This window comes from Haliotis rubra, unplaced genomic scaffold (assembly GCF_003918875.1).
Source record: "Haliotis rubra isolate DU_JTF1 unplaced genomic scaffold, ASM391887v1 Scf92, whole genome shotgun sequence".
Lineage (NCBI taxonomy): Eukaryota > Metazoa > Mollusca > Gastropoda > Lepetellida > Haliotidae > Haliotis > Haliotis rubra.
The window spans coordinates 1,725,901-1,750,193 of record NW_025767657.1 but is presented as its reverse complement, the minus strand read 5'-3'; the positions used below and the strand labels follow the sequence as shown (position 1 = coordinate 1,750,193).

General features: G+C 45.3%; 1 protein-coding gene across 3 annotated transcripts in view; it reads left to right on the top strand.

The window, feature by feature from the left end:
• The first annotated feature begins 51 nt into the window (after positions 1-51).
• LOC124264300 (early endosome antigen 1-like) overlaps positions 52-24,293 on the top strand; it is a 30,840-nt gene continuing 6,598 nt past the window's right edge. Inside the window, exons 1-16 of one of the 3 annotated variants that reach the window (XM_046699042.1) lie at positions 52-127; positions 1,070-1,168; positions 1,678-1,832; positions 2,518-2,626; positions 3,254-3,550; positions 3,964-4,841; positions 5,227-5,452; positions 10,566-10,775; positions 11,070-11,213; positions 11,995-12,087; positions 13,560-13,694; positions 14,180-14,273; positions 16,605-16,752; positions 17,571-17,633; positions 17,867-18,062; positions 18,751-18,926. In XM_046699042.1, coding sequence (XP_046554998.1) covers positions 1,109-1,168; positions 1,678-1,832; positions 2,518-2,626; positions 3,254-3,550; positions 3,964-4,841; positions 5,227-5,452; positions 10,566-10,775; positions 11,070-11,213; positions 11,995-12,087; positions 13,560-13,694; positions 14,180-14,273; positions 16,605-16,752; positions 17,571-17,633; positions 17,867-18,062; positions 18,751-18,926 — 2,984 coding nt within the window. In that variant the 5' untranslated portion in view covers positions 52-127; positions 1,070-1,108. Of the gene's footprint in view, positions 128-166; positions 350-1,069; positions 1,169-1,677; positions 1,833-2,517; positions 2,627-3,253; positions 3,551-3,963; positions 4,842-5,226; positions 5,453-10,565; positions 10,776-11,069; positions 11,214-11,994; positions 12,088-13,559; positions 13,695-14,179; positions 14,283-16,604; positions 16,753-17,570; positions 17,634-17,866; positions 18,063-18,750; positions 18,927-24,293 lie in introns of those variants that run through there. The other 2 variants (XM_046699040.1, XM_046699041.1) reach the window with 2 other exon arrangements.

The following is a 24,293-nucleotide window of genomic DNA, read 5'->3' as shown; positions in this document are numbered from 1 at the left end:
ATTTAATCTCGACCAAACGAGACTTAGGATTAACCAATCACAGTGTACGTACCAATTTCGAAATGGCTGCCAGCTCATAGGCAGCGAAAGAAGGACACATTCACAAGTTTGTCACCCCTCACCACAGGTGAATGTTTTCTTCGTACTACCTGTGTCTGATCAGTGTTTACTCTTCCATACTTGTTAATTGTGTTTACTATTCGTCGTCAATACATTACTACGCATCACGCTTCTGCTGAAGTCCGACGCGGGACAAGTTTTCTGTTTTACACTTAGTGAGGACTACCTTAGAAGAAATTTTCATTCCTCAGTGGTAGTTGCATATTCTTTCCATTTCACAGTTGATCTCGTATGTATACTTTGTCGTCTCTAATTTGGTTGCATACATCACAATTGTAGGTTTTGTTGCAAAATAATGTCATCATCTTGAAATTCACTGATTGAACTATTTCTGTCCTAGTCCAGCATATAACTAGACGACTTTGCACTATACCAAGGCCTTGGCTGGAATAAGAGTTTATTTATATATGAACTATTTCTGTCCTTGACATCGGCGTTAGACCTACTGTATATGATCATGATGATACTTTAAAACTCATGAATTTAAGTGTTTTAGTATGTTTTAGTTAAGTCAGTTTACTTTTTGTTGTTTGTCAAAATAATAAAGTCAATCTAGACAATAAGGAAAAGCTAAACTTATCTGAGATTCTGAGACTGACGTCAGTAAATGTAAACAGAGCTGTAACCTTGCCAGCACTTTGTTGAAGTCTGGTGTGTGATCTTCATTTGTACATGTTGTGAAAACAGTTATGACATGTCTTGTGTTAATTACTTCTTTGAGAGTCATTTTAGCAGTTGTAAAGATGAAGGAAAACATATTTCTATGTATAGTCAACTTCTTTATTGCAATGAATGCAACGTTTCGGTGTAGATTCTAAGACCATTATCAAGTAAGTGACATGATAAGGGTGTTAGTAGCTACACTGAAACATTGCAATCATTGCAATAAAGAAACTGACTATCCATAGAACTTGGTTTTGTTGGTAACAATTTCATTTTGTTATTTCAGATGTTTCACAGAACTTGAATCATTGATGATTCTGCAAGAATGGACCACTTCAGTTTTGCAAGTATCTTGCATGATAAGGAAAATACTCAAACAAAAAAGGTTTGAATGCATGATCATGATGATGTTTTCTACTTTCGCATGTTTCACATTTGTTACTGATAGTACTCCAACCACATGACCATGATAACTGTGTCTCAACATGCTGAAGGGGCATTTAGTGCAGTGGGCAGTGCGGCAGTGGAGGTGATGTCACTGACCAACCCACCCCTCTATAACAAATGAGGGGCGGTGGGGTAGTCTAATGGTTAAAGCGTTGGCTCGTCACGCCGAAGACCCGGGTTCGAATCCCCACATGGGTACAATGTGTGAAACCCATTTCTGGTGTCCCCCGCCGTGATGTTGCTGGAATATTGCTAAAAGCGGCGTAAAACCAAACTCAGTCAGTCAGTGTAACAAATGACCAGGTCCATAATGGCCATCTAATGCAGCAATGTTCACACATGATGACTATACATGTATGTGTACATTTTGTGTCGGCACTGTCAACTTTGTCATTTCGAGTGAGTCAGAACAAGTTCTTATCCTACCTCCTACCTTTGTGTTCACAGATACTGAGAGAATCACAGACAGGGGTTAACAGTCCCAGGCGGACACCTCTTGGGAATGTCAGAAACAAACTGCCAACTGATAGCTATGCTTTCAACATTAGAAAAACCCTGTATGGAACTCCAACATCTTCTACTAAGTGGAAATCACCTCTCAGGTACAGAAATACAGAGAATCTGTTGTGCGCTTTATGCACAATGTCAGAGGTTGACACCTTTTGTCATAATCAACTTTAACATTTTAGATTTAACATGCATAAGGATTTGTAAAAAGATACATTCTAGTAATGTCATATGTTTGACATGGTCTGAAGTCTTATTCATGGTGGTAGTTTTATTAATTCTTTATATTTCAATTCATAAGACAGAACAATGTCTGCAAAATGATATACTGTTAAAGTTTGTTTCAGATATGCACTATATTTGTGAGCTTGATAAGAAAGAAAGTGAATCCCAAATCTTTAGCAAATGTCAAGGAAAATGTCCAAATTAGGATTAAATATCAGACATTCCCCCTTCTCTATCATCTGGCGCCATTAACAGTGTCCATGTATTATTTTCTACTGATGTGATACGTTTCATGTGAGCATATGCTCCTTTCTTTCTTGCGCCAGGTGGTCAGGCTCGCTGACTTAGTTGACACGCCATCAGATCCCAATTGCGCAGATCGATGCTCATGCTGTTGATCACTGGATTGTCTGGTCCAGGCTTGATTATTTACAGACGCTGCCATATTGCTGGAATATTGCTGAGTGCGGCGTAAAACTAAACTCACTCAGTCACTCACTCTTTTTTTTGTGCCTGACGAGTAACAATGTTATTGCTATGAATGCTTGGTTTCAGTTCTGTCAGCTCGAAGAAGGTTCCTGTTTTGTCAGTCTCCCAGGATGTCATTACTAAGCCACAGTCTGCACTGAAACAACATGCAGGGCAGAGTGACAAGAAGAAAGTGGTAGGCAGAAATAATTCTGTAAGATTTTGACTAAATCTAAAGGAATGTTCTCCCCTTGAGCAGTGTGGATTTGAAGGAAATATTTCCCAGAAGAAATCACAGATTACATAGGGCAGCATTTATGTTTACAAATGATGATCACAATACAGCCTTAAGTTGAAAATACATCTGACATTTTTCACTAAGTTTTGCTTTGTGGAACAGGGATGGAAATAACCCATTGCCCAACGTCCGAGTCAAGTGTTTTTTTCTGTCGGGCAAGCAGATTTGTATATCACACTGTACCGGTGTCCAGTTGACTTTCCAATGTTAATTATGTTTATTTTAAAAATCAGCAAGAAAACGGTCGGTATAGTGGAAAAATTATCAGGGCAAGTGACTTTACATGTGCCACTGTACCGGAGTACACTATCAATTTTAAAGTTATTTCCACCCCAGTGGAACGGGGCCCAGGGTCATACGAGAGATATGTGAAAGTCGACCTCTTCGTAACATACTGCATAACCATTGAGACATGTTTTAAGCTAAAGACAGTACTAACTAATTGCTAGATAATTTGGTACATGAGGTGGTATCACAAATGCTTTCCTACTTTAGATGACTATCATCCATTTTCTACTGCAACAGGTGCGATTCAGTTTGAAGAATCAACTGTATAGTCCAGTACCGCTGATGAAAACAACTGCAGATGTTGAGGATAATGCAGATGATAAATTAGACAAAGAGACCGAGGACAAATCGGAAGATAATTTAAACGAAGTGACTCAGAACATCACAGAGGACAAACTGGACGAGGTTGATGCAGAGGATAAATTGGACAAAGACTCTAAAGCTGATGAAGAAGATAAACTGGATAAAGAGATTGAGGGCTTCATCTCATCCATTCTCAGGCACACAGTTGATGAAATAAGAAATGAATATCAGGTATTTGTTTCGTTAGTCAAAGGACAAATCTTAAATTCTTTGTCTTGATGCTTTGTCAATAATTCATGACATATCATAGACCGGCATCATGTAGCTAGATTACTGCTAAGTGCAACGTTAACTAACAAAACAAAATCTCCAAACACCCTTCAAAATCCCTCATTAGCACCCTCGTGAACTAACGATAACATTTTAGGTCCCTACCTTAGTCTATTAGACAACATACCTGTAGCAATAGACATTTTGCTTCTGAAATTCAATTCATGATATTAATGACCAACCAATTACATTGAATAAATTACGTTCAGCTGTTCTGACTGACCTTCACGGCAGATGTATACAGTAACAAGATGCACCTTCGCCATGTTCACCTTTGTGGGGCAAAGTGTTTACATTGTCATATATCTTTTCAGACTCCTGCCATAAATGTAATTCCACCAACGCCAAGTCCAAGCATAATCCTTCATGAAGACACACCCAAAACTGCTGAACACATAGCAAGGCAGTTCAAGATTGAATATGCAGAGAGTGACAAGTCCCCAGTTAATGGTTGCCTCACCCAGTTTAAACCAGAGGAAGAGGATCCAAACAAGTCATCTAGTTCTACTTCGGATTTCAAACTGAAATCCAAGATACCTGTCAGGTCTTCTCCACAGTGTGACCACATGCAGGATAAAAGTCCTTCAAATTACCCTCGTACACCACGGATCCAGCTCAGGAAAAGGCAAACATCTCCAAATAATGTGTCTTACGAATGCCAGCAAAAAGAAGAAATTGTAGTTAGTGTTGATAACCAGTCTGTGCAGTATAACTCTCCTACCGCTGTGTCAAAATGTAATACATCACCATCGAAAAGACGAGGCCTAAGTATCAGTGTTGTGAAGTCAGTATCAGTACCGGCCGTCCAACAAAATGTCGTGGAAAAAGCCTGTTCACCTATCTTACTAAAAACAGCCACCACCGAAACTAACACTGATCCCATACCTGTTTCTGTGGATGCATCAATGACAACTGACTGTTATACTCCTGTTAAATCTGACCAGCATGTCCAGGTGAAACCAGAATCTATGTCTGTTGCCTTGTCCCCGTTCTGCATCTCCAGTACAGATGATTCGACAAAACAAGAAACATGTGACACTTCGGCGATGACTGATGTCGTCAGTTTCGTCAGTCAGGGTGTGATGGTGAAACCTGTTTGTGTTGATACAATGACAATGACTGATTTTGCGTGTAAGAAGACAAGCGAAACATCGATGACACCTGTGAAAACTTTGTCAAAAGCAGGCAAAAGGTAACATACCAAGCTGATAGGCTTGGGTTGTATGTTGCATAATCCTATTCAGAATCATTAAAAAATACCAAGGAGGATATTTACTCTGCTGAACATTATCCAAGATGTTCCATATCCTGTGACTTTATCACAGGGGTAGCCAAGTAGTTAAAGCATTTGCTTGTCACACCCTACATTCGTTTCCAATCATTGGCCCAATGTGTGACGCCCATTTCTGGTGTCCCCAGCCATGATATTGCTGAAATATTGCTTTAAGCAGCGTAGAACCTAACTCACTCACCTGTGATTTTATACTGGTGTAAGAAAGCTTATGGTTAGTGGACGACATGTGTCATGTAAGTTTGCTGTTCGGGCCATTTTGTTTCTAAAGTTCATGTGTGTTTAGATTGACAGCCGAAGAAGTAAGAAGACAGCATCCAAGAGCAATAGCCAACCAGTTGGACACAACTCTTGTCTGCAATGAGCGACTTAAGTCTGACTTGAAGGTTGCAGAGAAGGAGCGGGACAGACTCAAGTGTATTGTCAAGGATCTGAGAGCTTCTTTGTCAACCAAACACAAACTCATTGAAGAACTGGAAGTGCAGAAGGAAAATGAAAAGACTGAACTTGAGGTATGTGTGCTGAAGTAATAATGTCCTGTAAGAACACATTGATGCTGGTTACCATGCATGCATTGTACAACAACAGTATATGTATGGTGTTTGAGGGTAGCCTGTTGTCTAAAATTCACTGTGCAGAGTTATATCCCTTTGTGATGCCAGAATCGGAACATTGTGGATTGAAAGTCCATTTTCACCCCTGATTTGTTACCAGGTTTCTCTGCACTAGACCCCTGTGCATGAGCTTGACCAGTGGTAAACGTGTGTGATGCATCCTAAAGTAATCTGTCATGCCAGCAGACATAGTATGACTGAAATACTGCTCAAAACAAAACACTGTTACGCACTGAATATTTTGTTTGAGCACTGGCTGCGATTCCACAAAACACACGTAGCACTACAACTGTCTTGTTAAAGTATGGGATTGGGAGTTACAATGACCCCAGTGCTACAGTTGCTTTGTGGAACGGACTCCTGGGCCCCGAGTGTTCGTAATGTTTCGACCTGTCGTAACTCTGTAGTATCATAGGCTTACGAATGTCATAGCGCTACAAATGTTGTCTGGACCCAGGTTATCGAATGACTTCTTGATTCTTTTTCATGAGAGATCCTCCTTGGGGTACATATAAGCATTAAAATGTCCATTTTTAATCCCTACGACAGTTGTAACTATATTTTGAATAAAATATTTACAAAACAAAAAAGAACATTTTTGTCGACCACCCCTACAGAACCCAGAATGGACCTGTCCGCCAAGAACAGGTAACTCTAGGCGCTAACCTCGTACCTCACTTTCCATGCTGTCGTTAGTCTGTATCGACGTATGTGCCCATCAGCTTACAAGTTGATTTCTCCCTTACGAGTTCTTCGGAAACAGCTACTGTATGTATGGTTATGTTCATGATAAATGTTCATTTGTTCATTTGTTGTAACTTTCGTCTTAGTCCCTGTTGGCTTGCCATGTGCTTGTCAAGATGGTGGACGGGAGGCGCATACACGCTTGCTTTTTCAGGTTAGCCTGTAGCTTTCTTGTCTAGGTTTGTGTGTTGTTTTACTGAATTTGCAGATATTTTGTCTCTTTTCAGGTGGATTATTTATATTACGTGATTTGCTCTAAATAGTTATATTCACGTCATATATGTTGCTTTATGGGCTCCAGGTTATGGAATTGGGCTAGCATGCACTAGTTCTTATTTAAGTACAGTCTATATGCTAGTATGGTTGATGGGCGCTGTCATGGGCCTGCTCCGTTTGTGGCTGTCGGTAGCTCGCTATTAGCCAGCCACTCAGCAGGCTCTACTTTCTCTGCCTTCCACCCTTTTTCCTGGGGCATTGAAAGTAGTTCGCAAGGCCGCCAAGGCGGTAAGCACTTTTAAGGACTCCAAGGCCTTACCAGAGCAACCCCTCACATCTCGCCAGCGGCCTGCACCTCCTGTTACTTCGTATCCTTCTGCGTTGGCGAAGGAGCCTGCAAAGTGGACTCCTCCACTGCAGGTTAAGAAGAGCAGGAGGGTATGAGGCAAGGGAAAGGCTGCAGCTGCGCAGCAGCCTTTTCAGGGAAAGGGGAAGCCAGCCCCGGCTTCCCATTAAATCTCCCTCGGACGCCCTTGTTGCCTCCCACACACGCAAGAGGAGACTTGCCGACTGTGGGAGTGCACTGCCTCATGCCACACGTCCCTGTAGGCGGCCGGCTTACACTCTTCCTCCCGGAATGGGTGAAAGCCCCTCAAATCCCTGGGTCCTGTCCACACTCAGGGATGGCCATATGCCACAGTGGAAGCGAGGTCTGCCACCGTTACCAGGGTGCGGCACACTCCTGTGCCCATCTCCCGGGAAAAAGCGGGCATTCTCAGTGCCGAGGTCCAGTCTCTACTGGACAAGACAGCCATCGAGGTGGTTCCGGAAGGACACGAAAACGAGGGATTTTACTCCACGTATTTCATAGTGACCAAAAAGGACAGAGTCTTCAGACCCATACTCAATCTAAATGGGCTGAACAAAACGAAAGAAGTGCCGTCTTTCAGGATGGAGACACTGCGCTCAGTGATCTCCTCTGTCGAGACGGGATTGGCTCACGTCAATCGATCTCAAAGACGCTACCCTACATGTACCAATGCACCCAACTTCAAGAAGTACCTTCGGTTTTCTTCGATGGGAAGTGCTACCAGTTTCGTGTGCCCCCCTTTGGCATCTCCACGGCGCCAAGGGTGTTCACCAAACTCATGTTAATCCCAGCTCAGTTAGCCAGGTCAGAGGGCAAGTTTTGTCATCCGTACCTCGACGACAGGCTGCTCCGGGCGTTAGGCAAGCAGTTGAGCAGGAATACCACACATCACCTGATGGATATTCTCATACGGCTGGGATGGATCATCAATCTCAAGAAATCAGAACTCGTTCCGACACAGGATCTGGTTTTCTTGGGAGCTTAGATTCAATACAGAGGCGGGATTGTTTCCCCTGTCTCAGAACCGCGATTGCCAGAGTTCAGAGAACTGTTTTACAGTTTCTTGGGACTCCCACGGCTTCAGCTCGGGTGGCTCCAGTTGCTAAGCAACATGGCGGCGACCATGGATGTGGTGTGGCGTCGCTGCCTGAGGATGAGACCTATACAGCAGGCACTGGCTCAGCTGTGGACCCATTCAGAGAGCTGAGAGAAGGTTCTCGTGAGGCCCGACTGGTCAACCCCTCATTTGCGGTGGTGGACGGACGCCGGGGAACTTATCCAGGGGTGTTCCTCTGGAGTTCCTGATGCCCACGCTCTCGATTCAGATGGGGTGTGTGTGTGTGTGTGTGTTCTGGGCAACAGGTCAGTCTCGGGCCTTTGGGCGGAGCACGAGATCAGTCTGCATATCAATGTGCTAGAATTGAGAGCAGTACGACGGGTGTTAGAGAGCTTTGTGGATCAGGTTCATGGCCAAGTGGTTTGTCTAGAGATGGTCAACCAGACGGCCATGACCTATATCCTGAAGCAAGGCGGCACGGTATCCGGGTCCCTGCTACAGGAGGCGTGGCAGTTTCTGCTATGGTGCGACCAGTACAACATACGGGGTAGACAACGTTCGGGTGGACGCGCTCTCCCGTCGTATACTAGCTCCACACGAGTGGATGCTAGACCAGGGGATATTCGGGATTATCTTTCAGTTGTACGGGTCATTCCAGGTGGATCTGTTTGCCTCTGGGGCAACAAACCAGATACCAGTGTATTGCTCTCGGATACCGGATACGAGAGCGATAGCCAACGACGCCTTCCAACTCAACTGGACAGACAGGGTACTGTGGGCGTTCCCACCGATACCACTGATACCACTTGATATCCAAGGTCCTATGGCAGTTGGCCACCCAACCAGATCTAGTCACAGTGCTTGAGTACCTCCAGTCTCGGTTGGAAGATGGGACTAGCCGCGGCAGGGGATTCTTGACTGTTCGAGGTTACTCAACGGCTATTTCAGCGTTTCATATACCTGTCAACGGTGCACTCTTGGGGCAGCACCCTCTTGTACAGCGTTTTTTAGCAGGTGTGGACAGAATCCATCAGGCTGTCCGTCGGATCAATCTCCCGTGGGACTTGTCAATCGTTCTTGATTGGCTGTCCGGTCCTCTCTTTTACGATCTGTTGGCTCTTTCCCTCCAGCTGTTGACGTGGAAGGTGGCTTTTCTTATGGCGGTAACCTCCGTCAGGTGAGTAGGCGACATTCATGCAATGTTAGCCGACCCCAAGCTAACTGTTTTCCATAAAGACAGAGTTAGCATTAGGTTGCGGGATACTTATCGTCCTTAGAGACAGCGCCTTTGTGTCACGGCGCCTATTGAGCTTCCAGCTTTCACTCAGCCTTCCCCACAGGGTACCTCTCTTGAACGCCTTAGATGTGCGTAAGACCCTCAAGGCTTATATCAAGCAGACATTGGCTATCCGGAGAGATAACCAATTGTTTTGCTGTTACGGTGTAGGTAAGGCTGGTCTTCCGGCGAACAAGCATACCATATCTAGGTGGCTTGTCTCCGCCATTTGTACGAGCTATACACAGAAAGGGCTAACACCACCTACTGGGTTAAAAGCTCATTCAGATAGAGCAGTAGCCACATCTAAGGCTTATGCTGCGTCTCTGCCTATTGAGGAGATCTGCTCCGCAGCTATCTGGAGCTGGCCGAGTACGTTCATCCGGTATTATCAACTTCACAGACACTCCAGTGAGCGTGCTCGGTTCAGTCAGTCAGTTCTCTCCAGTGGGTAGAGTCGTAACTCTCTAGCCGATTGACCTTTAGATTTATGATTTTATCTGTTTTTTTACTGGTGGCGGGTTTGCGGTCAACTTTCCTTCCCTTTTTGCCCTTACTTGGTGTTTTATGTTGGTTTGTATCACCGTTATCAAATTTTGCACATTATTCCTTAGAAATCTAGGCTTGGCTGTGGTTTCATGGGATTTAATGTCTCTCCCTCCCTAGGTATTTATGAAAGCAGAATATATAACCCCTGACCCTGGACCACGCCTTCGCCTGATTGGCTGAAGAGGTCACGTGGCCAGGTAAGTGAGCTGTTCCTTTTTCTTTTTATAGTTGGGAAATTCCACTTGTTGGGGGCGTAGTTTATCAGACAGAATACCACTCCAAGGACTCTCGTCTTTAGGAGTCTGTCTTATGCTTATATGTACCCCAAGGAGGATCTCTCATGGAAAAGAATCGAACAAAAACCTGTAGAGGTTGCTGATTCTTTGATGGGAATCCTCCTTGGGGTACGGGCCACCCACCTCCCCACATTCTGTCTGATATGTTCAGCATGGAAAGTGAGGTACGAGGTTACCGCCTAGAGTTACCTGTTCTTGGCGGACGGGTCCATTCTGGGTTCCGTGGGGTGGTCAAACAAGACAAAAACATTGTTTTTTTTCAAATTATTTTATTACAAAATATAGTTACAACTGTCGTAGGGATTAAAATGGACATTTTAATTCTTATATGTACCCCAAGGAGGACTCTCATCAAAGAATCAGCAACCTCTACAGGTTTGTTTGAGTTTTGTTGTCTAGCTTCTCCACCTTCCTGTACCTAGAGGTATTTAGCCAAGGTAATGATGGAATATACAACTGAATCCTCGTCAACAGTAGCCATGATTTGGAAATGACTTTTTCAGCAAATGCACTTTGAGGTTGTGAGGGACTTCCAGACCAAGATAGAGGAGAAAGACAATCGCTTGATGAGCATGGAGCAGGAGGTGCTGGACCTTAAGTCCCTGGTGTTGGAATCTGAGCAGGAGTACAAGAGTTTCAAGTCCAAGCTGGAGAGTCAGTGTGGGGAGCTTCAATTGCGTCTGGAAAGTCAGGAGCAGCAGCATCTCCAACAGGTACTCATGTCACACCCTGCAGGTACTCGTGTCACATCTAGTACTCGTGTAACGCATACAGCAGGTACTCATGTCACATCTTGTACTAGTGTCACCTACACTTCCAGGAGGTGTCACACCTCCGGTACTCACGTCACACCTGCTTTTGTAGTTCCAGTCGTCCATTACACAGTGATGGCAAGAACAATAGTTTGTTGTCTCTGCTGTTGGAAGATACATATCCTGATATTCATATATACGGTATACAAAAATAAACATTTTTTCTGGAATGGACATATTATGTTCATATTTTAGGTTCAAGTAATGAAAGCAGATTTTGAAAGCAATAACTACAAGGGCCAGTTTGAGCGGTCTCAGCAGATGATCCAAGAGCTGCAGGCACAGCTGGATGAGTTTGCTGGCATCATGGAGGACTTGGAGGTGACAGAACATCTGCAGGTAATTGCTGCAACTGCTGTATTCCTAGTGTACCAGGGGGTGGTGGGGTGCCCTAGTGGTTAAAATGTTTGCTCGTCACACTGAAGACCCAGGTTCTATTCCCCACATGATTACAATGGTTTAAGCCAGGGGAAAAACAAAGAAATCCTAGTGTACCAACATGTACCTTGGTCCTGCTTCTTCTGTCCATAAGAGGAGGTGGGCTAGTCCAGTGGTTACAGCGCTTTGTTTGCTGTTAGATGCCAAAGATAAAAAGAAAGTGATGAGAATACCGAAATTGCAGTATATTATATATATATATATATCTTGCTGGAAAATTGCTAAAAGTGTAATATTGACTGGAGAATTGCCACTTTACGTGTATTTTACTTTTAGCACGCTAACTGCCTATGACGAAGTACATCAGTGGTATTTTACAATCCAGTTACATCAGTGGTATTTTACAAGTTTCACGTGTTGTCAAAATAGGCACAAGAAACAAACGTCTCCTGGCATTCTTTGTTACCGCCAGGAGATGATTGCTTCTTGTGCTGTTTTGCCAACATGTGAAACTTGTTTTAAAATACCACTGATAAAGCTACGACATAACTTGTGGCAAATTGGGCCAGACATTGATACTACGAGTATGCTCGGGTGGCAGTCAACATGTTAAACCACTTTAATCATGTTCATTACTGGGATGTAATTCACATCAAACAACACTAAACATGTTCATCTTTTAAGATTATCTTTTTAGTTTTTCGGGTCATTTTTGCACAACAGCAGATGTTATTGTTTTCAGGGAGAGGTCCACTCAGCCATCAGTGAGACTCACAAGAAACTGAGACACGCTGGAGTGAAAAATGCTGAAATGAGGAAGAAACTCATCACTGAGGTAGGAAATTCTGGACAAGTAGCTGTGTACAATAAACAATGGTTATACCAAACTCAAAGGCACCACTAATCTTCTGTGACACTGCTTGTGTGGTTCTGCTTGTCAGTATGTGGCATTGCTAGTACATATGTAGCTCTGTATATGACACTGCTTATGCTGGCATACTGTTTGCATGTCAGCATGTGACACTGCTTATGCTGAAGTGACTGTATGTCAGCATGTGAAACTGCTTATGCAGAAGTGACTGTATGTCAGCATGTGACACTGCTTATGCAGAAGTGACTGTATGTCAGCATGTGACACTGCTTATGCTGAAGTGACTGTATGTCAGCATGTGACACTACTTATGCAGAAGTGACTGTATGTCAGCATGTGACACAGCTTATGCTGAAGTGACTCAGCCTGTGAAACTACTTATGCAGAAGTTACTGTTTGTATGTCAGCATGTTACACTGCTTATGCTGAAGTGACTGTCAGCATGTGACACTGCTTATGCTGAAGTGAAGCATGTGACTGTTATGTGATGTCAGCATGTGACACTGCTTATGCTGAAGTGACTGTTGTATGTCAGCATGTCAGCATGTGACACTGCATGTGACACTGCTTATGCTGAAGTGACTGTATGTCAGCATGTGACACTGCTTATGCTGAAGTGACTATGTCAGCATGTGACACAGCTTATGCTGAAGTGACTCAGCCTGTGAAACTACTTATGCAGAAGTTACTGTTTGTATGTCAGCATGTTACACTGCTTATGTTGAAGTGACTGTCAGCATGTGACACTGCTTATGCTGAAGTGACTGTTTGTATGTCAGCATGTTACACTGCTTATGCTGAAGTGACTGTTTGTATGTCAGCATGTGACACTGCTTATGCTGAAGTGACTGTCAGCATGTGACACTGCTTATGCTGAAGTGACTGTCAGCATGTGACACTGCTTATGCTGAAGTGACTGTCAGCATGTGACACTGCTTATGCTGAAGTGACTGTTTGTATGTCAGCATGTTACACTGCTTATGCTGAAGTGACTGTCAGCATGTGACTCTGCTTGTGCTGAAGTGACTGTCAGCATGTTACACTGCTTATGCTGAAGTGACTGTTTGTATGTCAGCATGTGACACTGCTTATGCTGAAGTGACTGTCAGCATGTTACACTGCTTGTGCTGAAGTGACTGTCAGCATGTTACACTGCTTATGCTGAAGTGACTGTATGTCAGCATGTTACACTGCTTGTGCTGAAGTGACTGTCAGCATGTTACACTTTGTGCTGAAGTGACTCTCAGCATGTTACACTGCTTGTGCAGAAGTGACTGTCGGCATGTGACACTTATGCTGAAGTGACTGTTTGTATGTGACTGTTTGCTGAAGTGACTGTTTGTATGTCAGCATGTTACTCTGCTTATGCTGAAGTGACTGTTTGTATGTCAGCATGTGACTCTGCTTGTGCTGATATGGGTTTTTTTGTATTTCAGTATGTGACAATGCAGAAACTGAAGAAGGAGCTGGTCACAGAGGTGGAGACTCATAAACAGGAGAATCAAGCACTGAGAGAGGAGTGCGAGTCCCTCGTCACTTCCCTAGAGATGTCTCACGACAGCATCACACAGGTCAGTGCAAAGATAACAGAATCCGTGCAAATCCAAGAGCAGATACACTGCAAAACCTAATACATGTGACCTTTGTCCCCTGTCTTTGGTACTTTAGCACTGATGTAGCAAAATGGTTTGGATCGTTCCAGCAACTATCATAAGGATTGTGACTTCAAGGCTGTTGACCAACATTGTTGATGGGGTAGCTAAATATTTGTTCTACTGTGTCAAAATATCATTCAATACAAGTCATGAAAAGAAGTCACACTGAAGCTGCTTTCTGATAGGCGTTTCATTTATTGGTCAAGATTGTTCTGACTTGAACTGTAATGGGATGTATTGAGATTTGTTTGTAACTGTAGGGACCACTAAGATCTAATATTAGTGATAAAAGCTAGAAATATGAGCGTTCATTATATTCAAATATCGAATGTGGAAACATAAAGTAACCGGTTACCAACACTGAATATAGAAGCATAGTAACGTGTTTAGCTCTCTCTTAGTTGCAGTCTCTCTACGCCAGCACGTCATCAGATCTCCTGCAAGCAACATCTCATGTGTGTCAACTTAACACTGAACTGGCTGGTGCTAGGAAAGGTAGTGATTGTAAGCATGCTTTCCTGAATCACAATGCTTGATAGTAAGTCAATCAAGTTGTGAGAATGTGGAACCGCATCTTGAAGGATTTTAGCAGATGATGATTGCTCTTTATGTGTAGGGAAAATATACTGAGTCAAAAAAGAAACTTCACAAAATGTAATTTGAAAAATGATGAATAATTTTGCTCTGATGATACATCTATGTATCCGAAATGGGATCCCTATCTTTCGACTCTAGAAAAACGTTAGCAAAACCCACTCAAACCCATCCATTCGTCATGCAAATGACGTTAGTGCCAAATCAGGTTTTGCTCGTGCAGTGATCTTCGCATCGAAATTTTCTTCATATGCATGTGTTTGCATTGACCTCAAGAATTGAAAAACACTTTTAAACCACAGTTCTAACGGTACTTGAAATGCCACGATTGTCAAATGTGCAACGCGAACGCATGCCGTTGGCATGTTGCAAGCGGGAAGATCAGTTATTGACGCCGCGAAGAGCAATGGGATGCAGCCGTCCGCACTGTGTATGACTTTATGCAGGTCGCTCTACAACAAACTGGCACCACTTCTGATCGCCTAAGGTCGGGTCAGGCCCACGCAGTGACGCCACGAGCAGAAGACCGCCAATCAAATTCCTCACGCCACCTACGTGACAGATTTCTGCCGGCTACATGAACCAGGGCTGAGATGTTTTGAGGTCGACTGTCCTCACAGACCATTCGAAATTGGTTGCGGGCTGCCAATCTCCATTCTCGACGTCCATATCGCGGGCCAATATTGACGCCGTTTCATCAACGTCAACGTCTGCTGTGGGCCAAACGTCACCTCCGATGGACCCGGGGCGGTGGGGTAGCCTAAAGGTTTAAGCGTTGGCTCGTCATGCCGAAGACCCGGGTTCGAATCCTCAAATGGGTACAATGTGTGAAGCCCATTTCTGGTGTCCCCCGCCATGATGTTGCTGGAATATTGCTAAAAGCGGCGTAAAACCAAACTCAGTCAGTCAGTAATGTTTGTTTGTTGTTTAATGCCCAGAGAGATATTCCAGCTCACCCAGAAGACTGGAATCGAAGTCGCCTTTAGCGATGAATCCAGGTTTACCCTCAGATTCGCAGACGGCAGGCATAGAGTCTGGAGACGACGTCGTGAACGGTATGCCCAATGTTGTGTACAGGAAGTCGACAGATTCGGGGCGGAAGTTGCATGGTGTGGTGCTTTCTGTGGGAACAACCGCTCCGACTTCTGGTCATCCATGGAAACCTCACAGCTGCTGCTTGCAGCGACCAGGTGCTCACCCCTGAACTTGTTTCTTTCATGGCGCTCATGGCCCAAGTCTACAGTTCCAGCATGATAGTGCTCGGCCGCATACCGCGATGGTGACACAAAATTTCCTTCAAAACGCTGGAATCAACGTCATGGACTGGCCATCGAGGTCCCCTGACCTTAATCCAATAGAGCACGTTTGGGATGCACTTGATAGAAGGCTTCGTGGTCTTAGGAACCAACCTCAGAATTTGCAGGAACTTGGCGCTGCCATGCAAGAGCAATGGCGCAGAATCCCCAACCACGTGTTCACAAGCATCAGGCAGTCGATGAGGAGACGGTGTTTGGCAGTGGTGAATGCGCGGGGCGGCCATACACGATATTGAACTGAGAAATTTTGCATTTTTATTCTTGTGACTTGACATTCTGTATACCCATGTTTTAGAACGGCGGTGTAGCCTAATGGAACTGATTATGGCACTGACGGTGTATCAAGTACATCACACAGATCTCAGCAATGAAATAATAACAATTTAACCATCTTACCATCTCTTGTTCTTTTATAGTGCCCTGAAGAAAGAATGTGAAGTTTCTTTTTTTGACTCAGTATATTTGTGTGGCTGACTGTCATAAGTCTGTATGATCATTTTCATGCTGCATTTTTTTTTGACGAATGGGGACCTGCAGTATGATTTTGTGGATATCCTTTTTAGCATCAGAGTACCTTTTATTACTATTCAGGGCCCCATTCCACAAAACGATCGTAGCACTAAGAAGATCGTAACTCCCATACTTTTACACTTACGATTGTCGTAGCGCTACAATCGCTTTCAGGAACGGGGCCCAGGTGAATGTTGGTGAAATCTAGTACAGGTTCTGGTTCTAGGAAGCAATCTCAGCGCTAAGAATATCGTAACTCCCATACTTTAACACCGACTTATGACTGTCATAGTGTTAAGATGGCTTTGTGGTACTGGGTCCTGTTTCAATATATAGCCTTGTTATGTAGTGATAGAATTTTAATGGTCTAAGATATGTTAAGTAAAAGATGTGTTCTCTCTGCCAGCTCTTCAAGACTTTGTGTTGACCAAGGAACTGCTGGTACAACATCTGTCTGATCAGAAGGACAAGCAGGAGGACCTGACACGCCAGCTTGACACACTCAGTACTCAGCATTGTCAGAAGACTCAGGATCTCCTGGAGGAACAGAAGAGGTAAGATTGTCTCTTATCACTGAGAGGAGGGAGTGCATGGGCCAGTTGTCTTGTACTGTGGTAATGTACTGTGCATAGATGCCTACTCAGGATCTCCTGGAGGAACAGAAGAGGTAAGATTGTCTCTTATCACTGAGAGGAGGGAGTGCATGGGCCAGTTGTCTTGTACTGTGGTAATGTACTGTGCATAGATGCCTACTCAGGATCTCCTGGAGGAACAGAAGAGGTAAGATTGTCTCTTATCACTGAGAGGAGGGAGTGCATGGGCCAGTTGTCTTGTACTGTGGTAATTTACTGTGCATAGATGCCTACTCAGGATCTCCTGGAGGAACAGAAGAGGGTGTGCGCATGGTCCAGTTGTCTTGTGGCGCCACAATTCACACAGTTGCCTTTATTACTTGGGCTTGCCAGAAGTCTATGATCACCCGTTTGAATCCCTGTCCTGATTATGTTCCATGGTTTGTCAGTCCTACAAAAGTAAAGTAAACTGCGTGTGTTTGTTATAAACATATTACTGCACCAAAGTGGTAGACATCTAATTCCTGCACCACTTTAGACTTTCCTGACACATTAAGGTGACATGATATGATGATTATTCAATACTTTGTCTGAAGTGTTACAGGGTGGTGGGGTAGCCTAATGGTTAAAGCGTTGTCTCGTCACTCCGAAGACCCGGGTTCGAATCCCCACATGGGCACAATGTGTGAAGCCCATTTCTGGTGTACCCTGCCGTGATGTTGCTGGAATATTGCTAAAAGCAGCGTAAAACCAAACTCAGTCAGTCAGTCAGTCTGAAGTGTTACATTACTTTCTTGCAGGAGTCAGGACTGGGAAAGGTTGGCTCTGGAGGCAAAGGCTTCTTTGACAGAGAAATGTGCTGAGTGAGTAATAATCAAAAGAAAATTTTATATGTTTATACCGGGTTACTTCTTTTCCCTGCTATTTTGCTCTTTGTCCACTGTTTATCCAAATGTTAAGATTCATTGTTAATATCTGATGATAGTGGTGATGGAGATGATGAGTGTGATGTTAAACAACAAAACACATTTTGATAACTGATCACCAACCATATAGTTCTTGGACGACTGAGTCACAGCTGTTTGTTGCCCCGCAGGTATGAGCTAAGCATCACCAACCTTCAGAGAACCCTGGACTACCGGGATCATGATATTGACATACTGGAAAAGGATCTGTACGAGTGCAGGGAGATCATTCATGAACAACGCTACCAGGTCGGACAGATGGAAGAAGAATTCGAAGCCTTCAAGCAGAAAGTCCATGTCCAACGAGTGGACCAGGCCGAACTCAAGGTGGGGTTTGTTCCAATTTTGCTCATGCGGAACCCCTGGGTTCGATTCCCTACATGGATAGAATGTGTGGAGCCCATCTGGTGTTCCGTGCCATGATGTTCCTGGAATATTGCTGAAAACGGCATAAAACTGAGTACCAATACTCTATCACTTACAGGCTGTAGTGAGAAAGCTAAGATAATACTAGCTAGTACAGTCTGTGATTAAAACTTTATACTCAGAACTTCATATGGACTTTCATTAGTTGATCTTACTGAACTGAACAGAATTCTGCTAATCTTAGGCTTTGGACTAGTGGTTAAAGTCACAGAGAGCTAGGATAAAATATCATTCATGCATTTACTGGTTGTGCTGAGGTTTTTTTATTTTATGTTATGTAAATTCTGCATCAGAACAATTATAATGATAGAAATCAGTTATTGTTTTGTTATTGTCACTTTTACTGAGAACAGGTGCTTGTTTGCAGTTTATTGATTCCCCGTTTTGTCTAAATGTGTGGGAGCTAAATACATTCTCTGTTGAGGTGCATCAGAGTATAAACTATTTAAAACCTATAATCAAGCTAGCCGAATCAGTTGATGAGATCTTTAGAGCTGTTACGAGAAGGCCATTTCCTAACTTTAAGGGAAAGTATCTGAAAAACAAGTGCTTACTTGCTGTGGCCTAATATTGTTTGTGTGCTCAACAGGCTCTACAAGACAATGCCGAGTTTCTGGAGGCTGAGAGAGGCATGCTGATTGACACGCTACGAGACTCTGAGGAGAAGATCCGCTCCACGTTCCTGCAGTTGAACCAGCAGCAGAAGACCCTGGCTGACACACAGGTCCAGTTCCTTGAGTACCAGACCACCATACAGAGTCTACAGTGAGTCACCCAGATCAGGGTCACCTGATTGTGCTTCTAGACTTGTCAGTTCCGTACCAGTGGTTAGTGTATCACCAGTGTGGTGCAGCTTGATTTATTTTCTTTCTCTTTTTTTTCTTTCCAAAGCAACTTATTGGGTTAGAATTAAGGAGATTTTAAATCAGTTTCTTTAGTTATACTGCTGGCATATTGCTAAAACGTCATTAAACAACTTTCATATCATATAAATATCAGTCTCTGAACAGGTGTTAGACAAATCCCTGTAGACGATACACACATCCAGTCAGAATTGACTTCAGCTTTGTGAGCAGTTCTGTTAACACTCTGAAACAGCATAGAATGGTAGACCCCTTATTGAAGTGTGCTACTTGTACTTGATATAGGGGCGGTGGGTAGCCATGTGGTTAAAACGTACGCTTGCACGCCAAAGACCTGGGTTCAATTCCCCTAACGGGTACAATGTGTGAAGCCCATTTCTGTTGTCACCCACTGTTATGTTGCTGAAATATTGCTAAAAGTGGCGTAAAACCCACTCACTCACTCACTCACTGTACCTAGTGGTTAAAGCGTTGATAGCCGAAGACCGGTGTTCAAATCCCACATGGGCACAATGTGATCTGTCTGTGGTCAATACTTGGAACTGCAGAGTGATAGTCCCCTTGACTGCTGAGTTACTCTGAGTCTGTGAAGATCGAGGGTTAGAATTAGGAGATAAACATACTGTGTTGGAAAATCAGAGGTATATAACAAAATTACGATAGCTCTAAATTTGATTTAAAACCATTTTTTAAATTGATAAATCAGAGCTTTTATTATTTCATTATATACCTCTGATTTTCCAACACAGTATGTTTATCTCCATTGTACCATAAATGTGTTAATAATATTTTAAAAAATACATTCTGTGTTGAAAAATCAGAGGTATATAATGTGATATATACCTCTCAATGCCTTTAATTAACCAATCACAATCCAGTATTTACTGAAGAATTGATCTTCAGTAACCCATGCTTGTCACAAGAGGCAAATAACAGGATTGTCTGGTCCAGACTTGATTACTAGTATTTACAGACTGCTGCCATATTGCTGGAATATTGCTGAGTGTGGTGTAAAACTAAACTCACTCACTCACTCACTCACTGAAACAGCAGGTAGAATGGTCAGTCCCAAATTTAACCAAACCTGCAGAGGTTTTCAATTCTTTGAAGAGAGTCGTCCTTGGGGTACATATTATGCATTTTCCGTCTGAAAAATGTCCTGTGACAGTTGTATCAATGTTTTTTGAATAAAAAGATTGAACAATAAAATAAACTCTTTTATTTATTATCGGCCCCTACAGGAGGTTGCCTCCCTTAAGCATCTTTCCAACTGGGTAGGCTCCTAGACCCGTATCTCATCATTCCTTCTGCTAGAATATATCAGTGAACAGAATTAGCGGGGAGAGGCCCTACCCAGAGGCCGACTTTCTCTTCAAAGGAATTGAAAACCCTGCAGAACTGGTTAATTTTGTAGATCGATCCTTGGGGTACATATTATGCATAAACACGAACTCCCAAAGACCGGAGGCCAGGAGGAGAGAATTCTGTCAAAGCACACACAAATATAGCGATGGTAGATCATGGAAAAGAAGTTGAACAGAGCGCCATAACACTCTCACCTGTCACTTGTCCCAGTTTTAAGCTTCCGAGAGGCATTATGGGAGGAACTGACAGGGAGGAATTGTGCTCAAAAGGCGACCTCACCTAGCATAATGAGACATTGCGTGAATGAATGTCAATGAATCCCCACCACACTAAGTGGCTTTTACATAAGAGCACCGTAGAGGAGATGCAAAATACCACTCACTAGCGATATAGTAACTCCCAGAGAGAATCGAAGGGATACAGGTTCTGGTGAGCACACAGTAGCAGACATGTCAATAATGGAATTATTGTACAGTAGCGTAAAACAAACCAATAAACCAAGACTCACTCGGTCAGGGTGGCAGGACACTGTCACTGGAGAACAATGCGTACGCTTCGCCATACGATTACGGGAATGTGATCGAGCTGATAATGGCGATATATAAGCGTGCTTTGGCGGGCTCAGAAATAAGCGGCCGAAGCAGATCTCTTCAATGGGGAGTGCGGTAAAGAAAGCTTTTGGCTGCCACTGCCTGACCGAGTGAGCCTTCAACCCTCAGGGGAGAGCTTGCCCTTAGCCTGATAAGCGGCACAAATACATTTAGACTAGCCAGCGAGACAAAGTCTGCTTGCTTTCGCTGGCAGACCAGCCTTCCACGCCACCGTAACAACAGAACAGCTGGGTACCCGTCACGGATTCCTGCGTTAGTTTGATATGAACTTTGAAGCGTCTTGCTACGGACATCCAACGGGTGAGTGCTTCGTAGAGTGGTCCCGATGTGGAAGGCTGGGTAAAGTAGGAAGTTCGATAGGAGCTGTCACATGGAAAGTGATCGACCCGGTCGGTAAGTATCTGGGGCGGAAGATACTGACCGCGATCCGTGTGAAACACAGTCAGCGCCCGGGATCCGGACGACATAGCATGTAAATGCGGCTGACCCTACGACCAGATATTTGCCGCCACCAGAAAAACAGCTTTCCAGGTCAACAACTGAATGGAAATAGCCGATAGGTGTGAGAAAGTGGGACGGACAGCCAATCGAGCACGATCGACAAATCCCAAGGTGGACTGGTTGCCATGAGAGCAGGTCGAATCCGTTCAGCGCCAGCGGCAAGCTATCTGCCGAGAGGTGCTGCCCCAGAAAGAGCACCATCGACAGGGGTGTGAAAAGTGGAAATAGCGGTGGGTAGCGCCGAATGGTAATTGAACCGCCAGGCCTTCTTCCAAGCGAGCTTGCAAAACTCAATACTTTCGGTTCTAAATCCGCAGAAAGGATCTGCAATCCCCTATCTGAACACCAGCGCTGCGCATGGCGGGACCACCCTATCCTGCGTACTGAGCGTTTGTTCTAATCCATACCGAAGCCAGGTTGTGTCTGCAACTGCTGCAGGAATTCGCGTGCCGCCGAGGTTAGACCTGACAGAGGCCAAGCCACCCACTGAATCCGTGGATTTGGGTGGGCGCTCCGTTCTGAAGTGAGAATGTCGGTCGCCAAAGGTAATAAAACAGGAGGCTGAGCCAGAAACCTGAAATTACCGGAAACCAGCTCTGTGACGACCAGCGGTGCCAGTAGCACTAAGCGAGCTGGCTGGGTGGACAGCTATGAAAGGACCGCGGAATGAGTGGTAACCGGGAAGCAGCCCAGAGCACTTTGCCCGTCCAATCCAGCAGGAAGGCGGGCAGCCAAACGCCCTGGGTCGGTATCGAGAGACAGAACACGGGTGTCTGGTCGTCCCGCCCGGGCGCCAAACAGATCCACCTCGAGCGACCATTACAACTGGGAGATTACTGTGAATATCTGCCTGTCGAGGCATCCCCACTTTTCGTCGGGGCCAGGATCGGCGGAAGCGCATCTGCTTTCGCCCGTTCTCCAGCCCGGGAGATAAACAGGGAGTACCTGACAATGTCGTACTGGTCGCATTAGCACCAGGAGAAAGTCCCACGCTTCCGGAGGCGCTGGGAGACACCGTGCCTCCTGCTTCAGGATAAATGGCATGGCCGTCTCTGGTTGTCTAACTGAAGGCGGACTACCTGGCCACCAGGACATGCTCTCTGAAGCTTTCGAATACCAACGCACAGCTCTCAGTTCCAACACGTTGATGTGAAGGTGGGCGGGAAGCCGGACCAGAAGTCCGGAAGCGACAGACTGCCAGAACACCAGCCAGTGAGGGCGCATGGGTCTGAACTGTGAGAGCTGGCGTCGGATTTCAAGGGAACCCCTGGTGAGATTCCCCGACATTTGTCCACCACTGAAGGTGAGGTGTCAACCACTTTCGAGGGGACTGTGAGACTGCGCTCCAGATCCTCCGTGTGAGTCCACAGCCGAGCCAAAGCTTTGCTGTATGGGGCGCATCTCAACGCGCCACACAGAGATAAAATCGCCGCCGCCATATGGCTCCAGTAGGCCGGAGCCAAGTCCGTGCTGGTGCCTGGGGCTGGGAGGAATGAAGATACCACATCTCGAACTCTGGTGACCCGGTTCGGGCGACAAAGGAAACAAGATCCTTGTTCGTTTGGAATCGCTCAAGAAACCAAGTCCTGGGTGGGTACCAGGTCGGTTCTTGAGGTTGATGATCCACCCCAGTCGAGTTAGAATGTCTATCACTGTGTGAGTAGCATCTTGATTTCGCTGGCTGTGTTAGTGCTCGAGCAACCAGTCGTCTAGGTAAGGTAACAACGCCTTCCTTGGCGGCGAGCTAGGAGTAGCTGGGACTAACATGAGCAGTGAACACCCAGAACCAGTCGATATGCGAGGGGAGCACCCTGAATTGGTAATACATCCGATCGTAAAGAGAACCGAAGGTACTGCTTGAGCGATGGATGTATGGAGTACATCCTGAGATCGCGATCCTTTAGGTCGATTGGCGTGAGCCAATGGCGGGCTGGAATAGATGAGATCACCGCGCGCAGTGTCTCCATCTTTGAAGGATGGTGCCGAACATCGCGATTCAACCCCTTGAGGTTGAGAATCGGTTGAACCACGCCCGTCTTTTCTTGGGACGCGGAAATACGTGGAATAAAAATCCTGTTCCTCTCCCGGTGGAATCTCGCCGATTGGCGGACTTGTCCAGCAGAGCCTGAACTTCGTCGCGCAAATATGTCCGCCCTGGCTTGACGCCAGACGGCACCCGGATGCGGCGTATGCCCGGTGAAGGGCGGACCTCGCTTCCACAGTGGGGAGATGGCCTATGCTGACCGTGGCCTAGCACCCAAAAGCGTTGTTGGTAGCCTTCTCCCATTCGGCAGGAATAGAAGAGCGACCTCCACTGGGATATGGGAGTAGGAAGCGCGTGTGGCAGACCCGAGTAAGCCGGAGCTGACTGGGTGACACACGGCTTCTGAGCGGCAACCTGATGGGTTAACGGAGGTCGGGCAGACCTCCCAGCGCCCGCCAGGCTGGGAGCTGATCGAGGACTGCTCCTTGCCCCTACCCTTGGCGGACCTGTTCCTCCGCCTACCCCTTAGCGGCCGGGCTGCACCCGGCGGAGGAAGGTGGCAGGGAGCTGCTGGCGAACACCGCTGGTGTCTCAACAAGGCCTTAGAGTCCTTGAAGGAGGTAGCTGCAGCGGCAGCCTCGTATGACCTGCTGGGCCCCTGAAAAGAGGGTCTCCCCCAGGCGGAAGGGGAGGGCCAGCAAGGTCTGCTGTGTTGCTGCCCGGTACCTAGGCGTCGACAGCCACAGCCTGCGCATCCCCATGATGCGCACATCACCGTCGACGCAGCAGACCGCTAAGAAAGAGTCGC